At 52.6% G+C, this 12454-nt stretch overlaps 1 protein-coding gene across 1 annotated transcript in view; it reads left to right on the top strand.

Annotated features, from left to right (window-relative positions):
- Positions 1-3851: 3851 nt before the first annotated feature.
- Positions 3852-12454, top strand: part of NT5M (5',3'-nucleotidase, mitochondrial) — a gene marked incomplete at its 5' end in the record, with an annotated part of 56880 nt that continues 48277 nt past the window's right edge. Inside the window, 2 exons of the mRNA XM_081028944.1 lie at positions 3852-4121; positions 7866-7966. Coding sequence (XP_080885070.1) covers positions 3852-4121; positions 7866-7966 — 371 coding nt within the window. The remainder of the gene's footprint in view (positions 4122-7865; positions 7967-12454) is intronic.

The raw sequence follows: 12454 nt of genomic DNA on the forward strand, positions 1-12454 counted from the left end.
GAAAAATGTCTGGCAGTTTTTTATAAAGCTACACATATACATGTTCTGTGACTCAGCAGTCCCACTGTTAAGTGTTTACCCAAGAGGAAAAAAACACATCCACAAAAAGATTCATATGAATGTTCATAGCAGTTTTATTCATAATTTTTCCAAACTCGAAACAGCCAAATGTCTACCAACAGGAGATTGAATAAACTCAGGTATATTCACACAGTGAAATAGAATTCAGCAATAAAAGAAACAAACTTCCGGTACACACAACAACATGTATTTTTGAGTGACTCTCAAGCATGATGAGTAAAAGAAGTCAATCACAAAAAAGTACGTATCATATGATTCCATTTATAGTTCGAGAAGAGGTAAAACTCATTTGTGGTAAGAAAAAATTAGGACAGTGTGAGAAGGGGCTGGCGGAGAAGGAGCAGGAAGGAACTTTCTGGAAAGATGGAAAGGTTCTATATCAGTACTGTTTGACACGCTGGCCACCAGCCACACATGAGTTATTTAAATTTAAATTATTGAAATTAACTAAAATGGAAAATTTAGTTCTTCAGTCTCAGTGGCTTCATTTAATGACACATGGCTGGTACCTACTGTTTCTGGACAGCACAGATCGTTCTCATCACTGCATGTACTTTTACTGGACAGCACCGGTCTATGTCTTCTAGGGATGCATTTGTCAAAACTCATGGAATGATAAAGTTAAGACTTATGCATTTCATTTGTAAAATTTACCTTTAAATATATTGCACTCGCTTCAAGCTACCTAGGCTGACGTGTGTCGTGGTGACATGTACTGCCGTGTGCAGCTTACTTTGAAATGCAACAAAGAGTAACATGGACTGATGGATGGTTGGGGGGATGGAGAGATTCACCGATCCCGGGATATGTGAAAGCTAAAGAGCAAACTGTTAACTACAGAACCCAGGTGGTGGGCATGTTTATCTTCATTGTATAGTTCTTTAAACGTTTCTGTATGAAAATTTGCATAACAAAATTATGAAGAAAAACATGGTGACGTAATTAAAGAATGACTATCAAGGTGAAAAAGCATGGTGGGAAATCTTAGTTAGGGAGTCATAGAATAACCAAACAGTGATTGCAGGGATCACATTCACTCACACGCTCATTCATTCATGATGTAGGGATGAATCAGACCTGGTCCCTGCCCTTGAATTTGGGAGATGCCTTAAGAGTAACCAGTTGTGCCCGGGTTCTGAAGACTTACTGTGTGGCATAGTCAGTGGGACCCCACGCTGTGCCACAGTGTTTTCTGGCTGGCCTTTGACCACCTCTCTGACCTCAGTGTGGATCACTCTACCCTTCCTTTATCATACGTTCAGAAGGATCCAGAAATGTCAGTTCCACGAGCATGGGGACTTTGTTGCCCGCTTGATATCCACTGCCCCGCGCATAGGAGATGCTCGGCAAGCACACGCCAAATAAATACAGGAAGGAAACTGGTCTCGTTGGCCTTCTCATCACTCCGAGGCTTCACTCCCTGCCTCAGGCCTTTGGGTTTGCCGGTCTTGCCGTCTGGACCATTCCTCTGTTTGGCTCCTGCATGCTCTTTCTCATCATTTATGTCTCTGCTCCAGCGTCAGCTCCTGCAAAGGGCCTTCCCTGACCACCCCGCCAATCCCTCCACTTCTCCATTAACCTATACCAGGGTACATAACCATATATTTATTTATAGATTTTGTCATGCAGGGTGTCGTGTGGGGTCTCAGCTCCCGCTCCCCACCTAAGAACGCAGAATATGGTGAGGCCAGAAAGGAACGTGCCGGGAGCCATGGGTGGGAGAATCACGCCACTATAGTCTTACTGGCGGCCAGGGGAGACACACCAAGTGGGGTCCACGCCATCCGCAGTCTGCTGAGCACTTCTCTGCCTGCCAAGCACCCAGCAGCCCAGCAGCCCAGCAGCCCAACAGCCCAGCAGCCAGCACCCAGCAGCCCAGCACCCAGCAGCCAGCACCCAGCAGCCCAGCAGCCCAGCAGCCCAGCACCCAGCAGCCCAGCAGCCCAGCAGCCCAGCACCCAGCAGCCAAGCAGCCCAGCACCCAGCAGCCCAGCAGCCCAGCAGCCAGCACCCAGCAGCCCAGCAGCCCAGCAGCCAGCACCCAGCAGCCCAGCAGCCCAGCAGCCAAGCACCCAGCAGCCAAGCAGCCCAGAGCCCAGCAGCTCAGCAGCCAGCACCCAGCACCCAGCAGCCCAGCAGCCCAGCAGCCAGCACCCAGCACCCAGCAGCCCAGCAGCCCAGCAGCCCAGCAGCCAAGCACCCAGCAGCCCAGCAGCCAAGCAGCCCAGCAGCCCAGCACCCAGCAGCCAAGCACCCAGCAGCCAAGCACCCAGCAGCCCAGCAGCCAAGCACCCAGCAGCCAAGCAGCCCAGCAGCCCAGCACCCAGCAGCCAAGCACCCAGCAGCCCAGCAGCCAAGCACCCAGCAGCCCAGCAGCCAAGCAGCCCAGCAGCCCAGCACCCAGCAGCCCAGCACCCAGCAGCCCAGCACCCAGCAGCCAAGCACCCAGCAGCCCAGCAGCCCAGCAGCCCAGCAGCCCAGCACCCAGCAGCCCAGCAGCCCAGCAGCCCAGCACCCAGCAGCCCAGCACCCAGCAGCCCAGCAGCCCAGCAGCCCAGCAGCCCAGCACCCAGCACCCAGCAGCCCAGCAGCCCAGCACCCAGCAGCCCAGCAGCCCAGCAACCCAGCAGCCCACCAGCCCAGCAGCCCAGCACCCAGCAGCCCAGCACCCAGCACCCAGCAGCCCAGCAGCCCAGCACCCAGCAGCCCAGCAGCCCAGCACCCAGCAGCCCAGCAGCCCAGCAGCCCAGCAGCCCAGCACCCAGCAGCCCAGCAGCCCAGCACCCAGCAGCCCAGCAGCCCAGCAGCCCAGCAGCCCAGCACCCAGCAGCCCAGCAGCCCAGCAGCCCAGCACCCAGCAGCCCAGCAGCCCAGCAGCCAGCAGCCCAGCACCCAGCACCCAGCACCCAGCACCCAGCACCCAGCAGCGCAGCACCCAGCACCCAGCAGCCCAGCACCCAGCACCCAGCAGCCCAGCACCCAGCACCCAGCACCCAGCAGCGCAGCACCCAGCACCCAGCAGCCCAGAGGTGCATGTCCATGTCGGCAGTTACATCAGCAGCCAGCTGGCCAACGCCACGGGAGCCAGCAGCACCACTCCACGTGAGGCCGAGAGCCTGGAAACTGCTGTCTGGGGCTCCGTCTCCACAATCTATTTGAAAATCACCAGGTTTTATTAAGGCTTTGTGATATTTGGAAGGCATTATTATTTTTTTTTTGACGAATACCAGCCTCTCCCCAGAGACTCACTATAAAAAAGAAGGGAGGTTTTCAGACTGCACACCGCCCTGTCTTGGTGCCTTCACACTGCTGTCACTCCCTAAAATGATTCTGCCTATTTTGTAGGGATATTTGTTTTTTGTCTGTCTTCCCTCATAAACTGGAAGCTTTAGGATGGCAGGGGCCTTGTCTATCTGTTCACACAGAAAGCGCTCAATGAACGTGTCAGTGGCTGCAGGGTGAGGAGGGTGCCTGGACCAGGGTGCGGGGAACGTGGGAACGCAGCGCCGCGAGCGCGGAGGCCCCAGCCCCGCACAGGGGCAGCTCCAGAGCCACGCCCTTCGGCCCCGCCTCTGAGCGGGCGCGTGGCCCTTTAAGGGCGACGCGGCCACGCGGCTGCGCGGGGCGCGCGCCGCAGCCTCGCTCTGGGCCGGAGCCTGCGCGCTCGCGCCCGTCTCCCCGCGACCCCGGCGCGCTCCGCCGCGGGGCTCGCTCCTGCCGGCCGTCATGTCCGTCCGCCCCGCGTCCGCGGCGAGCAAGCGTGAGGAGCCATGATCCGGCTGCGCGGCTGGTGTGCCCCGCGGCCCCGCGGCTCGGCGGCCCCGGCGGGGCGGCGCGGGGCGGCTGGCGGGCCGGCCGGCGCGCTGGGCGGCCGGGCCCTGCGGGTGCTGGTGGACATGGACGGCGTGCTGGCCGACTTCGAGGGCGGCTTCCTCAGGAAGTTCCGCGCGCGCTTCCCCGACCAGCCTTTCATCGCGCTGGAGGATCGGCGTGGCTTCTGGGTGTCGGAGCAGTACGGCCGCCTCCAGCCCGGGCTGAGCGTGAGCATCCCCCGCCCCGGCCGCCGTCCCCGCCCCGGCTCCCGCGCCCGCCTGGGCAGCAGTCGTGACCTTGGGTGGGTCACCGCCCCGAGCTCGGGGGCCTCCGACAAACCAGGGCCGGGGCGCACGGGGCGCGCGGGGGGCACCGGCAGCGCGGGGAGCACTGAGAGCGCAGGGAGCACGGGGAGCGCGGGGAGCACGGGGAGCACTGGCAGCGCGGGGAGCACGGGGAGCACGGGGCGCACTGGGAGCGCGGGGAGCATTGAGAGCGCGGGGAGCACGAGGAGCATCGAGAGGGCGGGGAGCATTGAGAGCGTGGGGAGCATCGGGAGCGCGGGGAGCACCGGCAGCGCGGGGAGCACTAAGAACGTGGGGAGCACGGGGAGCACTGGGCGCACCGGGAGCGCGGGGAGCATTGAGAGCGCGGGGAGCACGAGGAGCATCGAGAGCGCGGGGAGCACTGAGAGCGTGGGGAGCACGAGGAGCACCGGGAGCACTGGGAGCGTGGGGAGCACTAAGAGCGTGGGGAGCACTAAGAGCGTGGGGAGCACGAGGAGCACTGGGCGCACCGGGAGCGCGGGGAGCACTGAGAGCGCGGGGAGCACGGGGCGCACCGGGAGCGCGGGGCGCACCGGGAGCGCGGGGAGCACTGAGAGCGTGGGGAGCACGGGGAGCACCGGGAGCGCGGGGAGCATCGGGCGCACCGAGAGCGCGGGGAGCACGAGGAGCTGCCCTGCGCCCAGTAACCGGGGGCGTCCTCGGGGGCGCCTCACAGTTCCGGGGAATGGAGGCCGTGGCGTGCCTCTATCTTCAGCTAACTTTAAAACTTTCAGTATACTTGGCCTCAAATCTTCTTTTTAAAAATAAAAGACCATTACAATTAAAGTCCCCTTCGACGTCCGCCGCAGTCACATTTCCGTTTGTTCAGCCTCAGGAGTTTGAGTGTCTGTACCGTGCTCTCCCCCTTTTCCGTAAAAGCGTAGCTCCCAGTGGTGTTTGAAACCGGGAGAGACTGGGGGACTTGCTGGACATCAGTGAGTCCGTGGTCAACGCGGGATGAGATGCTGACCAGCGCCTGGTTTCCCTCCTTGCCCCGTGGGCCCCGCGGGACCGCGCAGTGCGCAGCCCTCGCTGTGCTCCGCTCTCTGAGTCCACGCCAGGGCCCGGAGGACGGATCCGAGCAGCTTTGCGGACGGACGGAGAGCTTAGCTTGTAAATTGAAACCATTGCGTTCCTGCCATCCCCTGGTCCGCCCCCCGGGGCCACGACCAGAGGATTTGATGACGGTGACGATGACTGTATCCACGCCTGTTCGGTAACCACAGCTTGGCTGCATGACCGCCTCGGTGAGGCGGACGTTATGTCCAGTACGCAAGTGAAGAAGCTTGTCCCAAGTGATGGAGGATTCAGACCCGTCTGTTTGCCTCCGGAGCACCAGCACGTTTAGCTGTCCCCATCCCAAAGTGCTGCTCTCGGACATTCCTTTTGACCTACAATAGGAACCTCAACAATGGTTTGGTTTGTTGAGGGGCAGCTGTTAAAAAGGAAATTAAGTGCTATTTCTTGTCAGTAACGTCAGGCACTTCAGAAGGTGACTTTCCTAGAGCCCAGTGTGCTGACTTCTCCCAGTCCTGATGCCTAACTAAAAACTTGAAAGCGGAGGAAATACCCTAGTAATTTTTGCGACCTCAGTAATATGCGCCCCTGCTCTGTGTGTGCTCGTTTATAGACAGTGCGCAGCACTGGCAATCTGGGAACCCTTTTTCCTCCCAGAAGTGTATTAGGGTGATGAAACTAAGCCCACCCCCAACTCTGAAAAGGAAACTGGCTTTTCCAGTCTCATGTACAGATGTGCAGACTCCAGGTCTAAGGAGACAGTTGCCATTTTCCAAGTACAAAGCAAAGAATAGAGATTCCGGGGCACTAAGGAGGGGGTGCTTTGGGAATGATCTGATTTCTGCTTCTGGGAACATTGCAGAAAATGGGATTTTTTAAAAAAACCTTTTATTTATTTAAGTGTGTTTTTCCAGGACCCATCAGCTCCAAGTCAAGTAGTTGTTTCAGTCTAGTTGTGGAGGGCGCAGCTCACAGTGGCCCATGTGGGCATTGAACCGGCAAGCTTATTGTTAAGAGCACCGCACTCTAACTGAGCTAACTGGCTGCCCCTGGGATTTGTTTTAAATAGATGAACACATGCGCTTTATCACCAGCACAGCTCACAGCACAACATCCGTGAGACTCCCCTTGAGCCAGCTAACCCAGCGTCTGGTTAAAAACAACCAACCAACTCACCAACCCAGCTTACATATGTAGGCACTTCTTTACAAAATAACACTCTATCCATATTCCCTCTGAGCTTCACAGTTCCCTGAGAGGTAAGCATGGCAGAGGTGGAAGGCAGAGTTCATTTGAACTGACTTAGAATCTCACACAGTTAGGACAGTTGAGGAATTGAGCCCAGGGAGAGGAAGTGCCTTGACCAGGGTTTCACAGCAAGTTAATGAAGGAGGTGGGGAAGGGACGCTGGGACGCTGATCACTGAGCTGAGATGGTTAGCCCAGGGTCACAGCAAGAGCCAGGACTTCTGATGCCCACAGTGGGCATGTTTCCCCCACTACACGCCTCTGTGTGAGGGGAAGCCCCAAGTTTAAGTTCTGACAGTATCACTCATAAGTGGTGTGGAAAAAATCCGTGAGCCTCAGTTTCCTCATCTATAAATCAGGGATAGCAATTTTTACTCCGTGTGGGATGTGAGGGTCAAAGAGGGAATATACGTTAGCAGAAGCCCTGTTTGCTTAACCCCGAGTACTTCACAAGAGTATTGCCAGTGTGATCTCAGTGCCTCGCACCCGTTCGTGTGTGTTGGTGGCTCTATCTGGAGTGTGTGGCTTCTGACCTGGCGGAGGCCCTTCCTGCACAGTACTTCTCAGAGGCGGGTTGTCTCTCCTCCCAGTGTCACTTTCCCCGTGGCCTGGCCCTGGAGAGGTGTGGCACTCTGTACACTTGGTTTTGGCTCAGCAACAGGAGGTGGGAACTCCTAGCCTGGGGTTTGGGAGATGGGGTTCTGCCGCTTGCTCACCATTCTCCTGTGTGACATCAGGTGAATCCCTTCCCCTCTGAGCTTAGTTTTCTCCTACGTAAAACAAAAGTCTGAATTTTTGACTTTCAAACTTTAAAAGCAGCAGACTTCTTTGTTAGAAACAAAGGCATCCCATCGCATAACACAGATAAAAGAGCTGCTCTGGTTGATGTGGGTAAGGAGCCTGGAGCTCTGCCCAGTGCCCCCCCTCCCACCCCTGGAAAGCAGTGCTCTTAAGGATCTCTGAGTTCGTCCAGTTCTGGAATGTATGGACTCTGGTGCCATGACAAGACCTGGTCTACCTTCAGAGCCTCCAGCATGCTCCTGGCCATAGAATCAAGCAAACGTGGTTCCTGAAGATTGGTCCCAGGCAGGGCCAGCTGTGCCTCCAGCAGACCAGGCCTCAGAGTTCACAGCCCCTGCCACCTTAGCTGGTCTCTGCTGGATCCTTGCAGAAGTCAGATCCCTCGTGGAGAGGGGCTGCAACACAGACATCCTCTCCTGCTCTGAAATATGTCCTTGGCTGTGTGGGAAGGGGGTGAGGGGAATGTGGAAGCCCCACCCTCTTCTTATCAGTAGCCTTTTCCAAAAGCTGTGACAGCCGCCCTGCCATGCGGCAGGGTGCTGAGGACCCTGGAAGTCACCTGCTTCTCTCCTCTTCTCAGGAGAAGGCCATCAGCATATGGGAGTCAGAAAATTTCTTTTTTGACCTTGAGCCTCTACCAGGAGCTGTGGAAGCTGTGAAGCAGATGGCCAGCCTGGAAAAGTAAGTTTGTCTTTCTGCCCCAGTGCCTGCACCTTCTTGCCGTCCCTCTCGCTTCTGCCCACTCCCTTTCGGCCCTCCCGTCTCTGTCCTCGCCCCCTGCCCAAGGTATGCCCATTCCATCCTCACTGGACCCGGTAAAACCCTAACTGAATAAAACAGACTCTGCTTGTAGGCTATTAAGATGTTTTGATTCAGTAACTTGAGAAAATACCGAGTCTAATGTGACATGGTTCACTGGGTGTGGAAAGCTCATTTATTCCGCCCATATCTGAGAACTGACCTTCAGATACCGCTGGGCACCAGTGATACAGAAATGAGCAAAACACGGTCCTTGCCCTCATGGAGCTTACAGTCCAGCCAGAGAGCAGACATTAAACAAAGAATCACGCAAATAAAGATAATCACAGATTGTGGTAAGTGCTGAAAAGAAAGAGTAAGGTGTGTGAAGCGGTGTTACAGGAGACCTGATGAGAAGGGCGGTCAGGAAGCAGGAGGAGCGTTGTGTGAGGCATTACTGTTTTGTTCTGGTGAAGTGACTACTTCTCTGGACTAAAGCCACTGGTCCACAGCCAGCGCACACCATCCACTGAAATCCATTAGAAGTCACAGACGATGTGCTTTCCTGAGAACTTTTTTTAAAAACAGCCTGATGGAGCTGTCATTCACGTGCCATACCCCATTTAGAGCATACAGTTCTATGGTTCGAGTATGTTTACAGTTGTGTCACTGTCATAGTCAATTTCAGCACATTTTTATCGCCTCAGAAGGAGCGCTGTACCTGCCCGCAGTCACACCCGGTCCCTGCCCGCCCTCTGCAGCCCTGGGCATCTACTTTATGTCTCTGCAGATTTGCCTGTTCGGGACAGTTCATACACATTTCAGACAATGTGTGGTCTTCTGTGTCTGGCTTCTGTCACTCAGCATCGTGTCCCCAGGCTTCATCCATGGTGTAGCACAAATGACTACTTCATTCTTTTTGTTTTTAAAAATGGAATCTGTATTTAATGAGGCGTTTAGATTGAGAACTGCGGCATTTCCAAACAATTCTCTCCTCTGCTGAGACATAATTTTCTGATTTGCATCCCCTATGTAACTTGTTTTTAAAAATTGAGGTATAATTGACACATAACATATTTGTTTCAGGTGTATATCATCATTTGATATTCGTGTATAGTGTGATCATTCCTTTTCATTGCTAAATAATATTCCATTGTATGCATATGCCACATTTTGTTCATCCATTCATCAGTTGATAGAAATTTGGGTTGTTTCTACTTTTTAGATACTAAGGAAAATAATGCTGTGAACATTCATGTGTAAGTTATGTTGTAGTTGTATATTATCACTTCTCCTAGGTGTTTGCCCAGGAGTGGAATTGCTGGGTCGTATGGAGAATCCATGTTTAACAGCTTGAGAACTGCCAGACTATTTTCCAAAGTGACTACTCCATCTTACATTACTACTAGCAAGGTTATTTTGTTTTTTAAACATTTTATTGGGGAAGGGGAACAGGACTTTATTGGGAAACAGTGTATACTTCCAGGCCTTTTTTCCAAGTTAAGTTGTTGTCCTTTCAATCTTAGTTGTGGAGGGTGCAGCTCTGCTCCAGGTTACTAGTTGCAGGGGGCTCAGCCCACCTTCCCTTTCGGGAGTCTAACCAGCAACCTTGTGGTTGAGAGGATGCGCTCCAACCGAGCCATCCGGGAGGCAGCTCAGCTCAAGGTGCCGTGTTCAATCTTAGCTGCAGTGGGCAGAGCCCACCATCCCTTGCCGGACTTGAGGAGTCGAACTGGCAACCTTATGGTTGAGTCCACTGGCCCATGTGGGAATCGAACCGGCAGCCTTCGGAGTTAGGAGCACGGAGCTCTAACTGCCTGAGCCACCGGGCCGGCTCACCACTAGCAATGTTTGAGGGTTCCAGTTTTTCCACATCCTTGTTTGCACTTGTTAGTGTCATTTATATTCTAAGCATTCTCATGGGTGTGAAAGGGTATTTCATTGTGGTTTTGATTTGCATTTCTCTGATAGCTAAGGTCGCTGAGCTTCTTGTGTGCTTATTATCCATTGTATATCTTTTTTGGAGAAATGTTTATCCAAGTCCTTCGCTAAGTTTCTCACCTGGGCTATCTTTTTTTATTAACTTGTTAGAATTCCATATATAGTCTAGATAACAACTCCCTTATCAGAGATATGATTTGCAAATATATTCTCTCATTCTGTGGATTGTTGTTTTACTTTCTTTTTTTTTAAGGAGGGCACAGCTCTCAGTGGCCCATGCGGGGATCGAACCGGCACCCTTGGTGTTATCAGCACCAAGCTCTAACCAACTAAGCTAACTGGCCATCCCTTGTTTTACTTTCTTGATGGCGTCCTTTGAAACACAAAAGTTTTTATTTTGATGTAGTTTAATTTATCTACCTTTTTCTTTCGTCAGTTGTGTTTTTGGTGTTGTATCTAAGAATACTTGGCCTAGTCGATGGTCACTAAGATTTGCTCCTATGTTTTCTTCTAAGAGTTTTATAGCTTTAGCTTTTACATTAAGGTCATTGATCCATTTTGACTTAATTTTTGCACATGGTGTAAGGAAAAGGTCCAACTTCATTATTTTGCTTATGGAAATCCCGTTGTCCTAGAACCATTTGTTGAAAAGACTTTTCCTTCCTTTATTGAATTGTCCTGGCATCCTTGTCAAAAATCAGTTGAAGGGCCGCCCGGTGGCTCAGGTGGTTGGAGCACCGTGCTCCTAACGCGGAGGTCGCGGGTTCGATTCCCACATGGGCCAGGGAGCTGCGCCCTCTACAGCTAAGACTGTGAACAACAGCTCTCCCTGGAGCTGGGCTGCGTGAGCAGCCGGAGGTTGGCAATGACCGGCGACCAACTGCCTCAGCTGGGGGAGCACAAGGCTCATAATACCAGCAGGGCCCAGGGAGCTGTGTCCTACACAACTAGACTGAGAAACAACGGCTTGAACCGGAGGGGTGGGGGGTGTGGCGGAAGAAGGGGGAAAAAATCAGTTGATGATGATGTTAGGATTTATTTCTAGACTTGTATAACTTTTATTGGTCACAGGTTTGCTTGAATTTAGCAACCTGAATGACAAATCAAGCATAAGTATGATTGGCCTTCATTGTACCATATAAAAACCTCCAAAAATTACCCACTTTCAAAGTTCTAACAGGATAAATAGTCTCAGAGAAACAAACGGCTTAGAGTTTGAGTTGTATCGTAGAGTTGTTTGGTCAATAATTTGCCTTTGGATTTGAGTCCGGGGTCCTGCAGAGTATCCCTTATGCTGGTTCACCATCGGAACTTGACTTATGGTAAAGTAGTGTTGTATAACTTCTTCCATCTGTCGCAAGAGCCGGGAGAGGCAAAGAAAATGTGTACTGCACTGATGCTTTTCAAAACTGTATTCTTGTCTGGAGCAGCGTTTCCTGGCCCACATTCACCTGGCTGTATTCTGGGGAGCGAGTGAAATGGTGGTAAAGATTAAGTCTTAACTGCAGTTAGGCTGCCCAGGCTCAGATCTGGGCTGCTCTAGACTCTGTCAAATGTTGGGCAAGTTTTTAAACTTTCTGGGTCTCAGTTTCTTTATCTGTAGAATGAGGGTAATGAGCAAGTCCTCAGTTTAGTGCCTGACATGAGTAGATGCTCAGTAAATGTTAGCTGCTGCTGTTATCCTTCTGCAAGATTTACTCGGAATGCAAAAAGAAAAGCATTCTTTAACCGGAACTGGGGGTAAATGCTGAATTAAGGTTTCTTTACTGTAGGACTCTTCAGAGCTTTTCATGTGCTCATGTGCCTTGTGACTCTTCATTACAGAGAATGCAGCTTTCTTCAAATGTTTTCTAGCCTGGAACACTTCATAGCTTCTCTATTAAGACTTCTGCAGAAATTCTGGTCTGAGAAATGCAAGTCTAGACTACAGTGGTCCTTTACCTCCAGTTTGGCTCTTCCCTGGGGAGAAGATTTCTACAGTCAGTCAGTGCCCAAAGTTTGGACAAAGAGAAGCCTCTAGTCAGTAACTAAGTGGACAGCTGTGTGTCTAGTGCTAAAGCAGGGGCCAAGGTTGCAAACGTAACTTAATGAAGATGTGTCTGCTCCATGTTAGGCCTTGAACCGTAGGATAAGACAGTTCTTGCCTTCACAGAGTTCACTAGTAAGCAAGTGACCAGAGCATAGTTGTGAAAGTGCTGTAGCAGATATGTGTGTGGAGGGCGGGAGTGCACCAGGCAGCAGCTCACTCCCCAAGGACGGTGGTGACATTGTGCTGTGTCTTGAAGAATGAAAAGGAATCTGCCAGGTGGAGAAGGCAAGGGGGTTTCAGGGAGGAGGGGAACACTGTGAGCCAAGCCCTTATCTGCTCAACCAAGGGACTGGTCTCAAACAGCCTCCTTGGCGAGGGCGGGAGACCCCCAGGCATCGCCTCACATCCCGAAGAACTTGCTGGGAATATCTTCTGCAGCGACTAATTTTTTAAAGAATTAT

Source organism: Rhinolophus hipposideros, assembly GCF_964194185.1.
Source record: "Rhinolophus hipposideros genome assembly, chromosome: 20".
Taxonomy (NCBI): domain Eukaryota; kingdom Metazoa; phylum Chordata; class Mammalia; order Chiroptera; family Rhinolophidae; genus Rhinolophus; species Rhinolophus hipposideros.